The 23334-nt window shown below is 42.8% G+C and overlaps 1 protein-coding gene across 3 annotated transcripts; it reads left to right on the forward strand.

The window, feature by feature from the left end:
* Positions 1-583: 583 nt before the first annotated feature.
* Positions 584-22516, forward strand: MRPS21 (mitochondrial ribosomal protein S21). Of its 3 annotated transcripts, XR_012918152.1 has the most exons (4): positions 678-772; positions 1171-1285; positions 18740-19299; positions 20913-22516. XR_012918152.1 is itself a non-coding variant. In XM_012767463.3 (3 exons), the coding sequence occupies exons 1-3, from the start codon at positions 628-630 to the stop codon at positions 18918-18920; spliced, it is 408 nt and encodes a 135-aa protein (XP_012622917.2). In that variant the 5' UTR covers positions 584-627; the 3' UTR covers positions 18921-22516. The 3 variants fall into 3 exon arrangements, 2 of the variants coding, with proteins under 2 accessions (XP_012622917.2, XP_012622915.1); XM_012767463.3 differs by having other exon boundaries at positions 584-739; positions 18740-22516; XM_012767461.3 differs by having other exon boundaries at positions 18740-22516.
* Positions 22517-23334: the final 818 nt, after the last annotated feature.

Genomic DNA, 23334 nt, shown 5'->3' on the forward strand with positions numbered 1-23334 from the left:
GGCTTAAGTGATCCTCCCGCCTTAGCCTGAGGAGTAGCTGGGGCTACAGGTGCTCGCCACCACGCCAGGCTAATTTTTCTGGGTTTTGTAGAGACAGAATCTCGTTCTGTTCTCAGGCTGGTCACGAATTCCTGGCCTCAAGAGACCCTCCTCCAGTCTGGCCCTCCTAAAGTGTTAGGATTACAGGCGTGAGCCACCGCTCCTGGCCTTCCATATTTTTTATTCAGGGATTTCACTTTATTTCGTAAAATGGCTAGAAAGACTGATATAGGAAACTCTCTGTTCATTTTGTTTCTTTCCTTATTTTTCAAGCAGATTATGGGTGTGAAGCTGTTTTTCTTCCAGAGATCAGATCTCAAAGAGTCTGTCCTTTCTTCAGAGAAAACAAGAAGCTTCCCCTATTTCTCACATTCTCCATCTACAAAGAGAAATGGCTTAAATATTTTTTAGGAGTTTAGGATTGACAGATGTGAAATGGGGCTGACCTTCTCGGGGGCTGAAGGACTACGATTCCATGAGAAGGCGAGGAACCTGTTTCGGGGGAATTTAAATCAAGAAGTATTCTCCTTTTTCAGATGTAGAGGCCGGTGGGGTGCTTTCGGGGAGACTGCCAGAAAGACTGTTGCCATGGTTTCCACGCAGTGTTTTCTCCCATTAATCCCGGCTTCAATTACGCGGCGCAGAGATTCCGTAGCTTCCGCTTCCGCTTCCGGTCGCGAGAAGGCTGCGAGTTCGCTGGGTACTGAGCGCGCGGGTTCGGGATTTTGTGCAGGTTGGGGAAAAGCGGGGTGGTCGTGGCGGGAGGGCAATTTTGCGCGCTGTTACCTCGTTTTCTAAAGACCGACAGAGACTTCTTACCCAACTTCCAGCCCAAACCCTTTTGGGTTTGTGTGTGATAGTTGGGGCCCTGTGCTGCGCGTCCTTGCTGCTTCTGTCCTCCAATGCGCTACAACGCAAGACTGCGTGGTGACGTGCTGCTACCATCTCTTTTCTTCTCTATGTTAGTGTTTGTATTAGGAAAAAGAACGGGGGAGTCTTGATAACAATTTGCGCATACATGAAAACTTCCATGTGCCCCGTCTCCTGTGTCACTGAGCGCTTTGCATTTCCAGATCCCAAATAAGTCTCTCGGTAAAGTGTGTTTTATGTCCTTTCTCCGTCATCTTTTAGGTCCTGCAGTGTGGAGACTTAAATCCAAGGTCATGGCAAATCATCTCAAGTTCATTGCTAGGACTGTGATGGTACAGGAAGGGAACGTGGAAGGTGCATACAGGACCCTAAACAGGTAACTGTTAAAGGACCAGAATAATGCCCAGACCAGCTCTGTGGGAAGCCGGTTATTCTCTCCTTTCTGTCATAGATTGTTCTCCAACCATTGCCAGCCCAGGTGTTCACAATCTCTTGAAACTTCTCAGCCTCTCAGTTTATCTTAAATATGATATTCTTCTCAAGACCTAACTGTATGAAGTTTATTCAACAAGTAATCATCCCTTTGGTGATGAACTCTATCCAAGACTTTAAAAGGAGACCAAAGGAAAAATCACGATGTGGAGTTGCCAGGAAGCAGGAACATAGTACATGGTAAATAGAAAGCTGAGGGAGTGATTGGTGTGGGACAAGGCTAATGGAAGAGATGAATTCAGATTAGGATTCTGAGGCAGGAGGATTGCTTGAGGCTGGGAATTTGAGATCAGCCTGAGCAAGAGCAAGACCCTGTCTCTACAAAAAATAGCAAATGGGCCAGGTGTGGTGGTGCATGCCTGTACTCCCAGCTACTAGGGAGTCTGAGGTAGGAGGATTGCTTGAGTCCAGCAGTTTGATGTTAACAGTGAGCTCTGGTGACACCACTGCACTCTAGCCTGGGGGACAGTGCAAGACCCTGTCTCGAAGAAAAAAAAAGATTAGGTTCTTGGGGAAGCAAGCAAGAGATGGGAAGGCTTACAGGTTTTGAGGAGCATTACAACATAAGCAAAAATACGTAAATGGAAATGAACTAGCTGGAGTGGAGCTGTTTTGAAAAGTTTTAAATGCTAGGCTGAGATATAGAATATCCCTAATAATGCCTACCACTCTAATTTCCCAAGCAGAAAGTTCCTTAGCCTTAACTTCTTAACAGTTGTAAGCATTTTGATTTTCTGGCATGCCTCATTCATTATTTTCTTCTACCTTCATCCCAGCTACCACAGAAGCTGGAAAGGATCTCTTAAGCCCAGGAGTTGGAGGCTGTAGTGCAAATGTGCTATTGTCGCAACTCTAGCCTGGACAATGTAGCAAGATTCCCCCCCCCCTTTAAAAAAAATTATGGGAAAGAAATTATGTGAGCTGGCCCTCTGCCTTAAGTTTTTTTTTTTTTTTTTTTTTTTTTTTTTTGAGACAGAGTCTCGCTTGTTGCCCAGGCTAGAGTGAGTGCCGTGGCGTCAGCCTAGCTCACAGCAACCTCAAACTCCTGGGCTCGAGTGATCCTTCTGCCTCAGCCTCCCGGGTAGCTGGGACTACAGGCATGCGCCACCATGCCCGGCTAATTTTTTTTTTTTTATATATACATCAGTTGGCCAATTAATTTCTTTCTATTTATAGTAGAGACGGGGTCTCGCTCTTGCTCAGGCTGGTTTTGAACTCCTGACCTTGAGCAATCCGCCCGCCTCGGCCTCCCAAGAGCTAGGATTACAGGCGTGAGCCACAGCGCCCGGCCTGCCTTAAGTTTTTGAATGGTGGAGAGGAGCATAAAACCTGTCTTTTTAGAGCAGTGTTCCTTTATTTTTTTATTTTTTATATTTTTTTGAGACAGAGTCTCACTTTGTTGTCCAGGCTAGAGTGAGTACTGTGGCATCAGCCTAGCTCACAGCAACCTCAAACTCCTGGGCTCAAGCAATCCTTCTGCTTCATCCTCCCAAGTAGCTGGGACTACAGGCATGTGCCACCATGTCTGGCTAATTTTTTCTATATATACTAGTTGGCCAGTTAATTTCTATTTATAGTAGAAACGGGGTCTCGTTCTTGCTCAGGCTAGTTTTGAATCCTGACCTTGAGCAATCCGCCTGCCTCGGCCTCCCAGAGAGCTAGGATTACAAGTGTGAGCCACCGCGCCCAGCCTCCTTGCTTTATATTAATAGATTATTTACTAGTTTTTCTGGAAATAGACCTATGGCAGTCATTTTCTAATTAAGAATACTTATCTGATTGGGTTTTAATGTGGTGGGGTTCTTGAAGACTGAGAGGACAAATGAAAGGGAACCTAGTTTTTAGCAAAGCAGAGAGTTCTAGGTGTGGAGAGCCAGATGGCAAAAGACCATAATTAATGAGGGAAAAGATGCTGTTAGAAGCTATGTAAATGAGAAGCAGTTGCAGGCTCAGGATGGTTTATATGTCTTTTAAAGGGATCTAGTCTTGGGTTAGCCAAAGGATCTGTGTCTGTGCATGCCAGTTATATCCTTGAATAGAAGCTATTCCCTCTGTAGTCACTTATGCTGACAGTAAAGATAATCCATTAAGTAGCAGGTTGTAAGATTCCATTTTTTCTATTGCTGCGCATTCCCCAGCTCTCTATTTCAGACCTTCTAGTGGCATGTCTGTGAAAGGTATGAGTTGTTTAATGACCTTTCTCTGTCCCTATATCAGAAGCACAAAACAGATGTCCCCAGAGGTGACATACAGACTCTATAGTGAGTTGGCTAGTGAGATGAAATGTTGAATTTGGGAAAAGGAACATGGCCAGGGTTGTTGAGATGTTTGTATTTTTTTTTTTTTTTGAGACAGAGTCTCACTTTGTTGCCCAGGCTAGAGTGAGTGCTGTGGCATCAGCCTAGCTTACAGCAACCTTAAACTCCTGGGCTCAAGCAATCCTCCTGCCTCAGCCTCCAGAGTAGCTGGGACTACAGGCATGCACCACCATGCCTGGCTAATTTTTTCTATATATATTAGTTGGCCAACTAATTTCTTTCTATTTACAGTAGAGACGGGGGTCTCACTCTTGCTCAGGGTGGTTTCGAACCCCTGACCTTGAGCAATCTGCCCGCCTCAGCCTCCCAGAGTGCTAGGATTACAGGCGTGAGCCACCGAGCCAGGCCAAGATGTTTGTATTATTGAGGGATATCAAAAGGCAGCTGTTACTCGATGGTTAAACAAATTTCCAAAAGGCTCAGTCTTAGTTCCTCTATTCCTAAAGTGCAGATAACACAAAAGCAAAAATTTTGTTTTTAGAAAATTAGCTATTTTGACAAAGACCCCAAAAATAATTTTGTAGTGCAGCATTAGTTATCAAACCATTTCTTATAATTGTATTAAGACAGTAGCTACAACTTTAATACTTTTCACCAAGCTATAGCATGAAAATAATTTTCTTACATAAATAAAGCAGCATAACTTACTGGTTAAGAGCCCAGAGTGCCTGGTTCATATTCTACTTATTAGCTTCATGATGTCTGGTAAGCTACTTAATGTCTCTCTTCTTCAGTTTCCTTATCTATAAAGTGGAACCCACCTCATAGGGTTGATGTAAGAATTGTTAATAACATATAAAGTACTTAGAACAATGTTTGGCACATAGTAGGCATTATATGTTAGCTATTATCTTAATTTGAAAGTCATAATAAAGAAGTTTTGGCTGGGCGCGGTGGCTCACGCCTTTAATCCTAGCACTCTGGGAGGCCAAGGCGGGTGGCTTGCTCCAGGTCAAAAGTTCAAAACCACCCTGAGCAAGAGCGAAACCCGTCTCTACTAAAAATAGAAAGAAATCAATTGGCCAACTAATATATATAGAAAAAATTAGCCAGGCATAGTGGTGCATGCCTGTAGTTCCAGCTACTTGGGAGGCTGAGGCAGAAAGATTGCTTGAGCCCAGGAGTTTGAGGTTGCTGTGAGCTAGGCTGATGCCAGGGCACTCACTCTAGCCTGGGCAACAAAGTGAGACTCTGTCTCAAAAAAAAAAAAAAAAAAAGAAGTTTTGGTTTTGCTTTGTGGTTGGTTTGTTTATTGAGAGAGAGTTTAGCATTTTTTTCTCCTATCTTCCTTGACTATTAGGTTATGCTTAAGGTGGCCTAGAGATGAAAAAAATGAGAAAATAATTATCAAACTTTATTTTGACATGAGGATCCAGTTTACTATTGGTATTAGAATAACTTTTCTTAGCCTGTTGCTAATATCATCTTAAAATAACAGTATTTAGGGCAGGGCATGGTGGCTTACACCTACACCTGTAATCCTAGCACTCTGGGAGGCCTAGGTGGGCGAATCTTTTGAGCTCAGGAGTTTGAGACCAGCCTAAGCAAGAGCGAGACCCCGTCTCTACTAAAAAAAAAAAATAGAAAGAAATTAGCTGGAAAATCTAAAAATATATAGAAAAAATTAGCCGGATATGGTGGCGCATGTCTGTAGTCCTAGTTAACTCCGGAGGCTGAGGCAGGAGGATCTCCTGAGCCCAGGAGTTTGAGGTTGCTGTGAGCTAGGCTGATGCCACAGTACTCACTCTAGCCCGGGCAACAGAGTGAGACTGTGTCTCAAAAAAATAAATAAATAAAATAACAGTATTTATTCCCTCTGTATGCACTATTGGATGTATGGAATGTATTCCCATCTCAGAAACTTGAGAAACAAAATATTTATAATCTCCTGCCTGATCTTCATTGATGACAGGTCTGCAGAAAGCCCAAGCTCAACTCTGTCCTGAGAGAAGACTCTTCCTATTTCTTTGTCTGAGGTTATTCTAATTAATTTAGAACCATAGCTCTATATACCTGCCGCTTTAAAAATCGTCATTCAGCCAATATCCTCCTAATTTAATTAACCCTAGGTGGTTTTTTTTTTTGAGACAAAGTCTCGCTTTGTTGCCTAGGCTAGAGTGAGTGCCATGGCGTTAGCCTAGCTCACAGCAACCTCAAACTCCTGGGCTCAAGCAATCCTTCTGCCTCAGCCTCCCAAGTGGCTGGGACTACAGGCATGTGCCACCATGCCCGGCTAACCCTAGGTGTTTTGTTTTGTTTTGTTTTTTTTGCATTTCCTGGTTTTTTTCTTTATTGTTTTCCATTATACATAAAACTCTTCCTGATCCTAAGTGTGAGTGGGTAGTGGGTGAGGGACCAAAAAATGGCAGAAAGTAGAGGCATATGTGTATATCTTCTACCATCTCTCCTGGGCTGGTACTATCTCAGAGCTTCTTGTTTTTAGGAATGTTTTCAAATCTCTCTAAATTCCTTTCTACTACTACTTCTACTTTTTTTTTAATTAATTAAATTTTTTTAATCTTACTTTTTTTTTTTAAATAGAGACAGGGTCTCACTCTTGCTCAGGCTGGTCTCGAACTTCTGAACTCAAATGATCCGCCTTCCTCAGCCTACCAGAGTGCTAGGATTACAGATGTGAGCCACCACGCCCGGCCTTCTACTTTTTATTTTTTATTTACTTATTTATTTATTTTTGAGACAGAGTCTCACTTTGTTGCCCAGGCTAGAGTGAGTGCCCTGGCATCAGCCTAGCTCACACCAACCTCAAACTTCTGGGCTCAAGTGATCCTCCTGCCTCAGCTTTCTGAGTAGCTGGGACTACAGGCATGTACCACCATGCCCGACTGATTTTTTCTATATATATTAGTTGGCCAATTAATTTCTTTCTATTTGTAGTAGAGACGGGGTCTCGCTCTTGATCAGGCTGGTTTCAAACTTCTGACCTCGAGCAATCCGCCCGCCCTTGGCCTCCCAGAGTGCTAGGATTACAGGCGTGAGCCACCGTGCCTGCCGCGGCCTTCTACTTTTTAAATAGCAGTCTCATAGTTATCTTAAGGTTCCCTTTTTATTAGTGACTGGCAGTTTACACATACTTTTTTCCTGGGTGGAAGTGTTAATGTTAATTAGAATCAGTAGGAGACTGGTCATTGTGACACCCTGTGGTTTTCAGTCTTGGCTGCCTATTAGAATCACCTATAGTGGCTCTTGCCTGTAATCCCAGCTTTGGGAGGCTGAGGCAGGAGGACCACTTGAAGCCAGGAGTCCAGTCTGGATAACATAGCAAAACCCTCATCTCTACAAAAAATTTTTTAAATAGCCAGGTGTTGTGGTGTGTGCCTATAGTCCTAGCTACTTGGGAGGCTGAGGCAGAAAGATCATTTATCTTGGATGGACGCGACGGCATGTAATCCTAGCACTCTGGGAGGCTGAGTCGGGAGAATTGCTAGAGGTCTGGAGTTTGACACCAGCCTCAGCAAGAGTGAGACCCTATCTCTACTAAAAACAGAAAGAAATTAGCTGGACAACTAAAAATATGTAGAAAAAATTAGCTGGGCATGGTGATGCATGCCTGTAGTCCCAGCTATTCGGGAGGCTGAGGCAGAAGGATTGCTTAAGCTCAGATGTCCGAGGTTGCTGTGAGCTAAGCTGACACCATGGCACTCTAGCCTAGTCAAAAGAGTGAGATTCTGTCTCAAAAAAAGAAAAAAGAATTACCTGGGGAACCTTTTTTTTTTTTTAATGTATTTTTTTTCCTCTTTCTTTTTCTTTTTTTTTTTTTTTTGAGACAGAGTCTCACTTTGTTGCCCAGGCTAGAGTGAGTGCCATGGCATCAGCCTAGCTCACAGCAACCTCAAACTCCTGGGCTCAAGCGATCCTGCTGCCTCAGCCTCCCGAATAGCTGGGACTACAGGCATGCGCCACCATGCCCGGCTAATTTTTTCTATATATATTAGTTGGCCAATTAATTTCTTTCTATTTATAGTAGAGACGGGGGTCTCACTCTTGCTCAGGCTGGTTTCGAACTCCTGAACTCAAACGATCCGCCCGCCTCAGCCTCCCAGAGAGCTAGGATTACAGGCATGAGCCACAGCGCCCAGCTCCCTTTCTTTTTGGTAGAGACAGGTTCTCACTCTTGCTAAGGCTGGTGTTGAACTCCAGAGCTCAAGCTATCCTCCTCCTGCCTTGGCCTCCCAGAGTGCTAGGATTACAGGCATGAGCCTCTGTACCCCTGGCCCACCTGGGAACCTTAAAAAAAAAAAAAAAAAAACTCTTTTTTTTTTTTTTCTTTGAGACAGAGTCTCGCTTTGTTGCTCAGGCTACAGTGAGTGCCATGGTGTCAACATAGCTCATAGCAACCTCAAACTCCTGGGCTCAAGCAATCCTCCTGCCTCAGCCTCCCAAGTAGCTGGGACTACAGGCATGCGCCACCATGTGTGGCTAATTTTTTCTATATATATTAGTTGGTCAATTAATTTCTTTCTATTTATAGTAGAGACAGGGTCTCTCTCTTGCTCAGGCTGGTTTCAAACTCCTGACCTGGAGCTATCCACCCGCCTCGGCCTCCCAGAGAGCTAGGATTACAGGCATGAGCCACAGCGCCCGGCCAAGAACAACTCTTTAAGGCTAAAGCCCAACCTGAGACTAATCAGACTTGGGAAGGAGAAGCATGGCAGTGCCTAGATGGCAGCATTTTTAAAAATGTCCCATGAGATTTTAATATTCAGCCAGAATTGAAAATTATTGTAATAGACTTATAGATTGCTTAATGTGGCGAGACCTGTACTTTTTCATTTGTATATCTCTTCCATTCACCAACATGTATAGCAAACAGGAAACTCTCATTAATGTCTACTTAATGAATAGAAATGTTCCTTTATTGGCTGGGTGCAGTGGCTCATGCCTGTAATCCTAGCACTCTGGGAGGCTGAGGTGGGCAGGTGGATTGCTCAAGGTCAGGAGTTCAAAACCAACCTGAACAAGAGCAAGACCACATCTCTACTAAAAAATAGAAAGATATTAATTGGCCAACTAAAAATATATAGAAAAAAATTAGCCGGGCATGGTGGCGCATGCCTGTAGTCCCAGCTACTTGGGAGGCTGAGGCAGAAGGATTGTTTGAGTCCAGGAGTTTGAGGTTGCTGTGAGTTAGACTGATGCCACCGCACTCTAGCCTAGGCAACAGAGTGAGACTCTGTCTCAAAAAAAAAAAAAAAAAAAAGAGGGCCAGTCCCAGTGGCTCACGCCTGTAATCCTAGCACTTCCGAGGTGGGCGGATTGCTCGAGGTCAGAAGTTCGAAACCAGCCTGAGCAAGAGTGAGACCCTGTGTCTACTATAAATAGAAAGAAATTAATTGGCCAACTAATATATATATAAAAAAAAATTACCCGGGCATGGTGGCGCATGCCTCTAGTCCCAGCTACTCGAGAGGCTGAGGCAGTAGGATTGCTTGAGCCCAGGAGTTTGAGGTTGCTGTTAGCTAGGCACCATGGCACTCACTCTAGCCTGGGCAACAAAATGAGACTCTGTCTCAAAAAGAAAAAAAAAAGTTCCTTTATCTTTTGTCAATTCTTTTTTTTTTTTGAGACAGAGTCTCGCTTTGTTGCCTAGGCTAGAGTGAGTGCCGTGGCGTCAGCCTAGCTCACAGCAACCTCAAACTCCTGGGCTCAAGCAATCCTCCTGCCTCAGCCTCCCAAGTAGCTGGGACCATAGGCATGCGCCACCATGCCCGGCTAATTTTTTCTATATATATTAGTTGGCCAATTAATTTCTTTCTATTTATAGTAGAGACAGGGTCTCACTCTTACTTAGGCTAGTTTCGAACTCCTAACCTTGAGCAATCTACCCGCCTCAGCCTCCCAGAGAGCTAAGATTACAGGCGTGAGCCACCACACCCGGCCTGTCAATTCTTTAATTTAGTGATAGTCAAACCTTTTAATTGAAGTATCCTTAACAGCAGAGGAGAATGAAGGAACTATAGGGGTTCTGCTACTTTGTTCTATAAGCAAATGTGGAATTCCTTTGAAGCTTCTCTTTTTTAACTGAAATTTTAGGTGAACTTTGTATTGGTTGTCACTGCATCTGTTTTAGGGCTAGAACTCCCACCCTCGCTCCAGTTACAATTGGTGCTCCAGGCAGATGCCCCAAATTTATCTAGATACTCTTGTATCTCTTGGCATTCTGTCAAGTACCTTAGTTAAGAAGCACAGTATTACTTTTTCTTCCAGAAATTAAAACACTAAGATAAGAATAAGTTTTGGAGAAAAACAGTTTACACTGCTTAAAAAGAAAAGAATTTGTTCAGAAAGAAGAGGGGTAGTTAGAAAAATAAATGAAGAGTTCAAGTCATAGATTCAAAGCCTAAGGTGGGATGATCTCTTTTAGGCTTCCTTATGAATTTGGAAGATTAGAACTTTGTGGCTGGGATTGTCTAGGAAACCAGTGTAAGAAGTGTATTGGTTGGAAGGAGCTAGCTTGGGAAAAGTATTATGATAGTGATTTTTTTTTTTTTAATTTCGGCATATTATGGGGGTACAGATTTTAAGGTTTCAATAAATGCCCATTTCCCCCCTCCCCCCACAAGTCTGAGTCTCCAGCATGACCATCCCCCAGATGGTGCACATCTCACTCATTATATATGTATATACCCGCCCCCTTCCCCCCTCCCACCTGCCCTATGATAGTGATTTTTATATTCTTTAGGAAGAATACTTTTGTCAGTTTTTTTTTTTTTTTTTTTTTTGAGACAGAGTCTCGCTTTGTTGCCTAGGCTAGAGCGAGTGCTAGAGTGAGTGCCGTGGCTTTAGTCTAGCTCACAGCAACCTTCAACTCCTGGGCTCAAGCAATCCTTCTGCCTCAGCCTCCCAAGTAGCTGGGACTACAGCCATGCGCCACCATGCCCGGCTAATTTTTTCTATATATATTAGTTGGCCGATTAATTTCTTTCTATTTATAGTAGAGACAGGGTCTCGCTCTTGCTCAGGCTGGTTTCGAACTCCTGACCCTGAGCAATCCGCCCGCCTCGGCCTCCCAGAGAGCTAGGATTACAGGCGTGAGCCACCGCGCCCGGCCTTTTTGTCAGTTTGGATTCATTCTTTTGAAAGATGCATTTCTGGCTGGACATGGTGGCTCATGCCTGTAATCCTAGCACTCTGGGAGGCCGAGGCCAGAGGATTGCTCAAGGTCAGGGGTTCGAAACCAGCCTGAGCAAGAGTGAGACCCTGTCTCTACTAAAAAAAATTGAAATAAATTAATTGGCCAACTAAAAATATAGAGAAAAAAAATTAGGTAGGCATGGTGGCGCATGCCTGTAGTCTCAGCTTCTTGGGAGGCTGAGGCAGGAGGATCGCCTGAGACTAGGAGTTTGAGGTTGCTGTGAACTAGGCAGATGCCACGGCACTCTAGCCTGGGCAACAGAGTGAGACTCTCTCAAAAAAAGAAAAAGAAAGCTCTGCGTTTCTATTTTTTTATCTTCGAGTGTTAGACATATGTCCTATAAATTGTATTTTCGCCTTGGGGAAAAAGTGAACAAATATGTTGTTTTTAGAATAATTTTCTAGGCAGGACTTTTAAACTTGCATGTGCAAGCAAGCTGGGAAGAAGTGTCCCAGTCTTAGGTCTTTTTGGCTGTTAAACACATTGTTTCTGGCTGGGTGTGTTGGCTCTTGCCTGTAGTCCTAGCTCTCTGGGATGCTGAGGCAGGAGGATTCCTTGAGTTCAGGAGTTCAAGACCAGCCTGAGCAAGAGTTAGACCCCGTCTCTACTAAAAATAGAAAAATTAGCTGGGCATTGTGGTATGTGCCTGTAGTCCCAGCTACTCAGGAGGCTGAGGCAGGAGGATCACTTGAGCCCAGGAGTTTGAGGTTTCAGTGAGCTATGGTGATGCCACTGTACTCTACCCAGAGCGACAGAGTGAGACTCTGTCTCAAAACAAAACATTTTTCTGACTTATGTCAGAAAGCCTGAGAGCCTTTTTCCCTGCCTTTCCCAAATGTCCTCTTTCTGGCTACCTTTTCCATATCTCTCTCTCACATCGCAGGCTTCTGTGTGTCTCTGTCAGCTTTCTCATAGTTGGTAGTTTTAAAATAAGTTCCTTGTTCTGTGGTCTAATTACAACAATAGGTAAGAGAGCAAATGATAAGAGAGGGAGATGGTTAAAGCTTTACTATGTTTGGAGCACAGAGGGAGTCTTACAAAAGAAACAGTCTATGTGTCTGCCCAGTGAGACTGCCACCAAATGCCTGTTATATAACCAGAGCCCTCATTGGTGCCCTGGGATGAGGAGGTGGAGAGTGGGGGTTGCTAGGAAGCCCTGCGTGATTGGCTGGCCTCCATGGAAAGGCAAGCATACTGGAAGCATGCCCAGTTGACCCCTTTTACTTTTGGTGGGTGATCTTCTGGGTCCATTGAGTCCTTCTGCATACACGTTGGTCTTGACGTAGGTTGGCTACACTGACATGTGAGTCTGCCACCCCTTTCGCCCCCCTTCAAGCAGTGTGGTTCCTTTTACATAATCAGTTGAATTTCACTAAAACTGGCAGCTGGTTTCTCCTTCAGTATTAGGTTGCCAGGCGCCCAAACTCCAGGCTGATCTGTTTACTCTAAAGCTCTTGGTCTGCTAGTCCTTGAACTACCTTTGGAAGCAGAAGCATCATTAGTAACACCCTCCCAGTTTGCTGCTTGAGTTCTACAAAGCTCTTCCTGCATCCTTTTTTATTAGAGATGAAGTTGAGCAGATGCCTTTACTCTAGGGAGTTTGGAACATTTGAAGGATAATTGTGCTTTTTTAGGATGGCTAAAAGGTACAGGGTAAAGGAGGGAATCCTCATCTAGCATTTTGGAATTTATTAGGTCTGTGTTTTGGAACTAATTAGAACATCCATTAAACAACATTCACCAACCCCATCATTATGTTCTTTCTGTTCTTTCCCTTTCTTCATCCTTATGTTCTTTTGTTATTTGTTTTTTCCTTGTCTTGCCTTTTTGCCTGACAACACAGGCATTTACTTGGTAAGATGATCACCTCTATTTCAAAATCCTTTTGGAACTACAGTAGTGTTCCTGAGTATGTGTCTCAATTCTCAACTCCCTCTGTCTTTTGCAGTGTTCTTTCATCCTACTTGTAAACTCTACAAGGGAAGCCTTGTAAACAGGCTTCCCTGCCTAGATGATATCATATTCAGGGTCTCTGTCTTTTGAATAGTCTCTCAAATCTAATTTTCTTGTCCTTTTTACATTATATATCCAATCTTTTTCTTTCAGGGGCTTTTTAAAAATATTTTCTCCAATATACTGGTCTTAGTCCAAAAGGTGACCTTCATTAAATAATAGTAAACAGAGGTCTAGACAGAAATAAATGCTTACACGTTTAGATCATTCATTTCCCTTAGTGTACCATGTTGTCTTAGCTTCCATTTTGTTTTTACTCTGAGGAGTCTAGCCCAGCTCTTCTCTCCCTTATTGCCTCCTTTGCCCATGGACACTGCAGTAATTTGTCTTCTGAACCTTGGTGGTTTTTGTTTGAAAAGCAGAATACCGGCCGGGCGTGGTGGCTCACGCCTGTAATCCTAGCTCTTGGGAGGCCGAGGCAGGCGGATTGCTCAAGGTCAGGAGTTCAAAACCAGCCTGAGCAAGAGCAAGACCCCGTCTCTACTATAAATAGAAAGAAATTAATTGGCCAACTGATATATATATAAAAAAAAAAAAAAAAAAAAAAAAAAAGAAAAGCAGAATACCATTGTAGAGCACTGCTAAAGACCTGAATTCTACTTTTAGCTCCATTTTGTGATCTTGGGCAGGTCAGCCTCTTTGAACTTAAGTTTCCTAATCTGTAAAAAGATGACATTCTCTACCTAATCAATTTCATAGGATTATAGTTGGGATCATGGCTGTAAAAATGCTATCTAAACTCTAATGTGCCATCCTAGTAAAAGTAATTTTAGTGAGGCTTTCTGCGCTAATATCCCTAGGAACTGTATATATTGTAAGGTAATTTAATCCCTTGTTGTCTGGACTTCTGTCAATCATCTAGAGCAGTGGTCCCCAACCTTCTTGGTGCTCAGGTGGTGATTCAAGCAATGGGGAGAGGCTGTAAATAGAAATGATGCTTTGCTCACTCACTGGCTACTTACCTCCTGCTATGTGGCCCCCCCACCCCACCCACTTCCTAAGTTTCTTGGAAGACAATTTTTCCATGGGCCTGGGGGGGGTGGCGGGGTGGTGTGGAGGTGGGCATTGGAGCTCTGAGGCCCAGTCCCTAACAGACTGTGGACCTGTACCAGGGGTTAGGGACCACAGATGTAGAGGATTCATTTTTGTCATGTTTACTGATAATTTGTTCTTTGCTAAGTGTTATGTTAGAAGCAAAAATGAATAAAAATTTGATGTCTAACCTTAGAAAGTACACAACCCAGTAAGGGAGTGTTGTGTTTTTTTTGTTTTTTTTTGAGACAGAGTCTCACTCTGTTGTCTGGGCTAGAGTGAGTGCTGGGGCATTAGCTTAGCTCACAGCAACCTCAAACTCCTGGGCTCAAGCCATCCTCCTGCCTCAGCCTCCCTAGTAGCTGGGACTATAGGCATGCGCCACCATGCCCGGCTGATTTTTTCTATATATTTTTTAGTTGGCCAATTAAGTTCTTTCTATTTTTAGTAGAGACAGGGTCTCACTCTTGCTCAGGCTGGTTTTGAACTCCTGACCTTGAGTGACCCTCCCGCCTTGGCCTCCCCTGTTAGGGAATGGGCCTCAAAGCTCCAATGTTTCGATCAAATATAGATCAAATTTTTATTCATTTTTGCATCTAACATAACACTTAGCAAAGAACAAATTATCAGTAAACATATGCTAGGATTACAGGCGTGAGCCACCACGCTCGGCTGGGAGTGTTTTTTTTTAATGTGGTTAAATATAGTATTGTCTGATCAGTGCTATAAAAAAGGCATTAATGGTGTCCTATGGTATAGATTCTCCCTGGACCATCAGCAGCATCACCACTTGGGAACTTGTCAGAAATGTAAGTTCTTGGGTCCCACCTAACACCTACAAAATCAGAAACTGTAGGTGGCAAAGCATTCTGTGTTTTAACAAGCTGTCCAGATAACTACTGCATGCTAAAGTTTGAAAATCTCTGTTCTTTGTGACTGGAAGAAAGGACTAATTGATTTCACCTGGACTAGTTTTACAGCTGTGATAACAATTGATTTAGGCCTTTGAGGAATAAATAAGATTTCATCAGGTAGAAGAAGAAAGGAATGATATTCCAAATATGGGGAACACCATGAGCAAAGCTAAAAAATAAGTATGTAGAATGTTTAGAGAACTGCATATACTTCAGTGTGGCTAGAGCATAGGCTTTATATGGCAGGTTATTAAAGATAAAGATGGATAGGGTACAATTTTGGGGGCGTTGGGTTTAGACCAGTGTTTCCAAAGTTTGTCTTCAGATTGGAATATGTAGGAAACTTAAAAACCAGCCCATGTCTCCTCCTTGTAGAGATTTAATTGTTGTGGGGTATGGCCTAGAGTTGAGAATTTTTAAAAGATCTCCAGATGGTTCTAATGTTCAGACTAGTCTGGGAACTACTGGCTTAGGCTATTCTGTACATTAGGAAAGGTTTTTTAGCACCAGAGTGACATGATCTGATTTATGTTTTAGGACAATAATCGGTGAAGGGAAATAGAATAGAAATAGGGCAACCTGCTTATCCTTCACTTAGATAAGTTGTCCTTTAGGAAGCCTTCATAACTATCTTGTTGTTCTCAAGTCCAAGTTAAATGCCTTTCTTGTGTGCTTATATAGCAGTGTTTCCCTTATCTTTGTACCTGTTACACTATTGTAATTCTTGTATAATAATGGAGAATGTTATAGAATAAATTCAGAAGGAGACAACAAATTCAGTTTTGTGTAGGGTTTGAGGCAGTTGGAAATAGAAATTACATCTAAGATTGGGGTAGAGATAAGGATTCAGGATTCAGTAGTGTCTGAATCAGTTGTTCCATCATGGTAGTACATTAAATCACCTGCGAAACTTTTTTCTTTTTTTTGAGACAGAGTGTTACTCTGTCACCCTGAGTAGAGTGCTGTGGTGTCAGCCTAGCTCACAGCAACCTCAAACTCTGGGCTCAGGTGACCCTTCTGCCTTAGCCTCACGAGTAGCTGGGACTACAGGTGCACATCATCACGACTAGCTAATTTGTCTATTTTTAGTAGAGATGGGGTATTGCTCTTGCTCAGGCTAGTCTTGAATTCCTGACCTCAATCAATCCTCCCTCTTCGACCTCCTAAAGTGGTAGGATTACAGGCGTGAGCTACCTCGCCCAGCCACCTAGGGAACATTTTTAAAACATTCCCAATGCATGGGTCTACTTTAGACCAATTAAATCATAATCTCTGAGGAAGGAGAGACTAGCCATCAGTACCTTTTAAAAACACTTTAGGACATGATTCCATTGTGCATCACAGTTGAGGTCCACTGGTAAAGGTTAAGGGAATAATGTAGAACCAGAAAGGAGGGGTTTTACAGTCAGAATCTGGACAGATACCAACTGAGGGATATCAACATTGAAGAGTAAATTGAGGAATAAAGCCAGTGAAGGAGACCTTTTGTGGACCAGGACACTGAGTTCTTTGGTGTCCCAATTCTCTTATTGTAAGACTCTAGTGTTGTATCCACTTCTGGATACATGATTTCTAGGTGTCACTATATTTCCAATAGAACCTACATTAATCTGCTTCTGCTTCTGGAATTTTGCAGCAATTCACTTGTTTCCCACTTCCCATCTACCTGTCCACTAAAACTAAACAAAATTGATCTAACCAAATTTGATTCTCTAGCAGCCTATAAATTACTCCTGATATTAAACAACAAGAGGATCCCAAGGATAATGGTTCCCAAATCTGTTCACATTTGTAATTTACCCAAAGCCCAATTTTTTTCCAGTTCATATTCAATCTTTTTTTTTTGAGACAGTCTTATTCTGTTGCCTGGGCTAGAGTGCTGTGGTATCAGCCTAGCTCACAGCAACCTCAGACTCCTGGGCTCAAGCAATCCTTCTGCCTCAGCCTCCCAAGTAGCTGGGACTACAGGCATGTGCCACCAGGCTGGGCTAATTTTTTCTACATATTTTTAGTTGTCCAGCTAATTTCTTTCTATTTTAAGTAGAGACGGGGTCTCCCTCTTGCTCAAGTTGGTCTTGAACTCCTGAACTCAAACGATCCACCCACCTTGGGCTCCCAGAGTGCTAGGATTACAGGCATGAGCCACCATGCCCGGCCTCATGTTCAATCTATTTTTATGTTGGACTTACGGTGTAATATAGCAGCAATAAATGGGGTTTCCCACTGGGCAGAAGTACCTGATAGTTTTTCTTACTTTTATTTTCTTCTTCCTCTGCCCCCTTTCTTCCAATTATAATAGTCATGTCTCTACTTCCTTATTTCCTATTGTGTTTGTGACTTAGTTTTTGCATGTAGTAAAAGGATAGGGTAAGCAGGATTGGGACCATATATATAAAAAATTCCAGGAATGGAGAGTAGCAGCAGAAGGTACCTCCATACCTCCTTAGGACCAACTGATGAGTGGTTGAAAAGGAAAAGACAAATTGCAGATTCAAGTCAGAGCTCTCAGGAGCACAGGGTTTAGGTTGGTTATAGAATAAGGCCCAGTGTCGGCCGGGCGCAGTGGCTCATGCCTGTAATCCTAGCGCTCTGGGAGGCTAAGGCGGGCGGATTGCTCGAGGTCAGGAGTTCGAAACCCGCCTGAGCAAGAGCGAGACCCCATCTCTACTATAAATAGAAAGAAATTAATTGGCCAACTAATATATATAGGAATAATTAGCTGGACATGGTGGCACATGCCTGTAGTCCCAGCTACGCAGGAGGCTGAGGCAGTAGGATCACTCGAGCCCAGGGGTTTGAAGTTGCTGTGAGCTAGGCTAATGCCATGGCACTCACTCTAGCCTGGGCAACAAAGTAAGACTGTCTCAAAAAAAAAAAAAAAAGAGGCCCAGTGTTGTCTTAGTTCAGTGAGAACAAAGAGGTGAGTTTGAGTTAGGGGAGTTATCAATCCAACGTGAGAAGCTGCATTGCAAAGAATTGGGTGAGCAGGAAAGAAATATACTGAGCTCAATTTTATAGACACTTATAAAATTAATATTCATAAAACAGGGTTTTCTGCCTTCAGGGATTTTTAATGAGGGAGACATTTATATAAATAACTAACAGAATAGAGGAATGAAATAATTGCTGAATAGATGTACAATAAAATGTTTTCTCTAGGAAGATAAAATTTTTTGGAGAGGTGGTATCTGGGCATGGCATCAAAACAATGAGAAAAATTTCAGAATGTTGGCAGCTGGGGAATGGGGCTTGCATTCTAGGCTGAGGAAACAGCATGAGTATTAAAGAATGTTTAGGGAGTAGTCAGCAAAGCACTGTGGTTAGGGTACATGGAAAAATGATAAGTCAGGCTATTATTTTCATGCTCCCATTTGTATCACTGTTGTGATAAGGGCCACCTCTTTTCCTGTATTTAGGTAGTCCCAGAGATCTTTCAGACATACAGACTTCCACCATATCAGTTCATAAACACAATAAAGATGAAACTACATTCTCTACTAAGGACCAAGTAGGAATCACCTAGTGATTTTGTTCCTGTTACAAATGGTTCACCCCATTTGAAGTTCCTGAAACTCCTCCTTGGTAGAGAATGACTGCCATAGAGAGCCAGCAGTTTTATGAGACTGTGTCATATCCCTCAGGTGTGTTGTGGTAGAAAAAAGTTTGAGAACATAATCCTGACCATCAGCTCTCCAAAAGCAAGGATCATGTAATTAATTGTTTTTTTATTTCCTTACAAATTCTTATTGGGGCTCCAAAAGTAGGCGGTTAATGCTATATTGCCACTATTTCTTACTGCAATTTTTATAAACACCAATTGTTTGGCCAGTTGACTTCTCACCATTTGTGAAACTGAAAAGAATAATAATGAGCCCAAGCTTCTAACCTTATTGCCTGCCTTTACACAGAATCCTCACCATGGATGGACTCATTGAGGACATCAAGCGTCGGCGTTACTATGAGAAGCCGTGCCGTCGGCGACAACGAGAAAGTTATGAAACCTGCCGGCGGATCTACAACATGGAAATGGCTCGAAAGATCAAATTCTTGATGCGAAAGAATCGGGCAGATCCATGGCAGGGCTGCTGAGGCCTGTGGATAGGATGCCCAATATGAAAACCCTTGTCCAGTTTGTGTCTCCACCTATTTTCTTTCTACAATCCATTTTCTGTTACCTTTCTCTACAATAAATTCAATTACATATATGAAAGAAGCAATCCCATTAGTCAGGAATGGACCTTCTATTTTATTAGGTGAGAAAAGAAACTGAGTCCAAAAATAGGTAGGAGTCTAGGTAGGAGTAGAATGGTGTTCGCCAGGGGCTGGGAGAGGAAGCAATGGGGACTTATTATCTAATGGATACCGAATTTCAGTTTGCAAAGTTGAAAAAGTTATGGCAATGGATGGCAGTGATGGTTGCAAAAAATGTGAACGTATTGCACTTAATACCACTGAAATCTTTAAGATGGTAATTTTAGAAATTAGCTAGGTGTGGTGGTGCATGCTTATGGTCCCAGCTACTTGGGAGGCTGAGGCAGAAGGATAACTTGAACCAGGAGTTTGAGGTTGCCTTGAGCTATGATGATGCCACTGCACTCTAGCCCAGGTGACACAGAAAGACCCTGTCTTCAAGAAAAGGTAAATTTTATGCATATTTTGGTACAATAAATAATTTGTTCTAAGTCTAGGAGAGGTGATGAAATTTTCTAAAATATAGTGAATTATAGTTACCATTTCCTATCCAATTTTGTGAACCCCAAATCAGACTCTTACTGGAAGAGCAGCTGTTACTCTTTACTAAACTACGCCTCCTTCCAATTGTTAGGTAAAGAGGAGAGGATGCATGTGCATTGAGATACCTATCAGCCAGACTAGGGTGCCTAAAGGAATTCTTAGGATGAATCTAACCTAATATTCATTCCTGTTTTTTGTTTTTCCTTTAGATTTCCTAAAGGAGGCTTAAGGGAGGGATGGCAGTGAAGAAATAAAGCAGTAGATGGATAGTAGGAAAGAGGAAAAGGGAGAATGTTGAGAAAAGAAGGGCACAGAACCAGAAATACCCTACAGCATTGGTTCTCAGAGTGTCCTCAGATCAGCAACGTCAACAGCATTTGAGAAATTGTTTGAAATGCAGATTATGTGACCCTACTTTAGATATTCTATATTGGAAGTTGAGGTTGGAGCCCAGCAATCTATTTTAACAGGCCTTGTAGGTGACGCTGATGCCTGCTAAAGCCTGAGAACCACTGCCCTATATGTACTCAAAGAGATTTCAAATGAAGGTTCCCACCACCACTACATCTCCCCCAGCATGCACTCTTGGGTATGTTACTCTGATAGCTGGGAGCATCTGACCACCCTGGGAAGACCAGCTGCTCTGCTTTCTCTCTTGCTGTCTGTTTCCTCCAAACCTGGTCCCCTGACAGTCATGTTGCTAGTATAAAGAGAGTTGGCGCCAACCCCTGTAGGAGAACGCAGAGGGAAGGCGGAGGCAGCTAGCCCACTTCTCCTCAGGCTGCAGCCCTCTCAGCATGGTGTTAAAAAAGGAAATAAACAGAGCAGAGCAGTCTGCCAAGCCGCCTACTGCTCCAGATTGCTAGTGTTCAAATATTGCCCCCTTGTGGTTTAGGAAACTAGCTTCGGATTTCTGGCCTTAATTCAGCCTTAAATATGGTATCTTTTCTTCCTTTCACAATTAACATAGTGATTGATTAAGCAAGGCCTACAAGACGGTATGCTGGAACCACATGGTCCTTACCTTTCAGAGTTTGATCATTCTCTTCCATCAGCAGTGAGGCCCAGTGAATGTTACTGGACTCTCCATGGAATTGCTTAGAAATAGATCTGCTCCTTGCCCTCTAGAATCTTATATTATGGTTGGAGAAAATCTATATAACGGCTGTCGTCTTTGTTACTTTTTTTTTTTTTTTTTTTGAGACAGAGTCTCACTTTGTTGCCTAGGCTAGAGTGAGTGCCGTGGCGTCAGCCTAGCTCAGCAATCTCAAACTCCTGGGCTCAGGCTAGCCTCCTGCCTCAGCCTCCTGAGTAGCTGGAACTACAGGCGTGAGCCACCATGCCCAGCTAATTTTTTGTTTCATTTTTAGTTGACTGGCTAATTTTTTTTTCTATTTTTAGTAGAGAAAGGGTCTTGCTCTTGCCTAGGCTGGTCTCGAACTCCTGAGCTCAAGCAGTCCTCCTGCCTCGGCCTCCCAGAGCTAGGATTACAGGCATGAGCCACCATGCCCGGCCTAATTTGTTACCTTTATACAACCTTTCACAAGTTAACAAGTTATATTATTTCAGAATCACCCTTCAGTCTGAATTGTGGTTATCACTTTTGGATGATTTTGAGTCATAGTGTCACCTCCTGCCACAGAAGTAGGATATGTTTGTGATAGCAGAACCTGTTACTTGGCAATACTTCCCTTGGGGCTAGAGTTGCTTCTGAGCTCTGTCTAAAAACTAAGGGGTGGCTGAGATCTGGAATTTACTTAGTCTCTGAAAATTATCCTAATCTCTAGTCCTGACTATTGCCCATGCTCTCCCAGAGCAGTGAATAATGATGAGGTTTAGCAGACAGCCAGCTGAGAGGCCTCATAAATGGGGAGGAGGGGAGCATGGCTGACTGGCTAAAGTTCCAATTTACCTATGCTGTGAAGGTAGGGAGGAAAACCCTCTACTCCCCACCCCAGAGAACTAGAAGATAACTGCATGTGGTTTAATAAGTCAAGGTTGCTTTAATCCTTTGATCCTTGCATTGGTTTCAGAGGAGGGGTGGTTTAGTGTTTACTCAGTTATAGGGTGATAAATAAGTGCCTCCTATCCTGATCTTGAGCACCTGGGAAATCTCTTAGCAGTTCACTGAAACGCCTCTGGAAGGCCTGCTTCAATCATAATTTAAATATCTTAAAATACATTCTGGAAACAGGTACCCCTTTAAAATTGGGATTCTTGAGTAACTTTCGCATTGTACTTTCAAGTTTTCAGACGTTTGCTAAGTGTGAAATACTTTAACTGAAAATATTAAGGAAAAATGGCTCACTGTATGGGGACAAGATAAAGGAATAATGAAGTGATGTGTTAACATCTTTTGGACCGCTCACGAGTTTTCTGAAATCTGTCCAGCCCTTCCCCGGGGGGTGCAAGGAGAGCACATTGTAAAGATCCACCCAAAATGTTGTCAGGTGATATGAAGCAGCATGAACCTACGTGTATTCCAGCGAGTGGAAAGAAAAGATTTCCTACGAGAGCCTGCAGATTTTGTGCCGCCCATGGAAAAAGGAGCGAATCTAGATACTTAAGTAAATTTTGTTTGGTCCCTCTTCATATAGGAAAATGTTTTACGCAGTACCATACGTTAAAAAAGTACTAGGAACTTTAATTGTTTAATTAGTTGTTTAATTGTTTTTGTAACAGCACCTAAAGTGCATTATGATCTGTAGTTATGATGATTTAAATAATGTGCAGTTTGCCCAAAAAACGTATGGTCCCTGGCGTTTGTCTTGAGATTGCTATGTGGTCCAAAAGGTATTAACATAGGTAATTGAAGGGAAAGGAAAATGTCAGAGCTTTCACTATGTGCCAGCTACCTTACTTAGTCAAAAACATTTGGATTCAATTGTGATCTTGGCAAGTTATTTAGCAAACCCTTGTTTCCTTTGTAAAATAAAGGATGATGGTATCCACAGGTTTGTGGTGAGGATTAAATGAGGTAATATGTGTCAAATACTTAGCACAGTGTCTGGCACATAGAACTCAATGCTAGCAACTAATACTCCTCAGTGTGCCAAACCTGATCCTTTATTCTTCCTTCCCACTCAACCATGACCAGCATTCATTTAATTCCTCTGGCTGTTTCTATAACTAAATGCCACAACTCTAGTACAGCTACCATCATAACTCTTCTGGATAACTACAACAGACATTTGACATCCTACCTTAAGGGTAACTGGCTCCAAGTCATTCACATTTTGGCCAGAATGATTGTTCTAAAATGCAGTCATGATCTTTTCACTTTGCTGTTTAAACTGGTAATTGGTTCCCATTTCTTTCAAGACAAAATCTAAACCATTTAGCATGGCCCTTAAAGCCCTTCATGATTGAACCCTGCTTTTCTTTCTACCCATTTGTCCCCTTGAATACACTTTTTTTTTTTTTTTTTTTTTTGAGACAGAGTCTTGTTTGTTGCCCAGGCTAGAGTGAGTGCCGTGGCATCAGCCTAGCTCACAGCAACCTCACACTCCTGAGCTCAAGCAATCCTGCTGCCTCAGCCTCCCAAGTAGCTGGGACTACAGGCATGCACCACCATGCCCGGCTAGTTTTTTCTATATATATTAGTTGGCCAATTAATTTCTTTCTATTTATAGTAGAGACAGGGTCTCGCTCTTGCTCAGGCTGGTTTCGAACTCCTGACCTCGAGCAATCCGCCCACCTCGGCCTCCCAGAGTGCTAGGATTACAGGCGTGAGCCACCACGCCCGGCCTTGAGTACACTTTTGGATCAT

Source organism: Microcebus murinus, chromosome 2 (genome assembly GCF_040939455.1).
Source record: "Microcebus murinus isolate Inina chromosome 2, M.murinus_Inina_mat1.0, whole genome shotgun sequence".
Lineage (NCBI taxonomy): Eukaryota > Metazoa > Chordata > Mammalia > Primates > Cheirogaleidae > Microcebus > Microcebus murinus.

Excerpts from the sequence above, each read along its gene's own strand:
- MRPS21 (XM_012767463.3), top strand. The coding sequence starts at position 628 with ATGGTTTCCACGCAGTGTTTTCTCCCATTAATCCCGGCTTCAATTACG. Across the intron at positions 740-1,170 it reads GAAGGCTGCGAGTTCGCTGG|GTCCTGCAGTGTGGAGACTT; the intron begins GTACTGAGCGCG and ends GTCATCTTTTAG. Across the intron at positions 1,286-18,739 it reads GCATACAGGACCCTAAACAG|AATCCTCACCATGGATGGAC; the intron begins GTAACTGTTAAA and ends GCCTTTACACAG.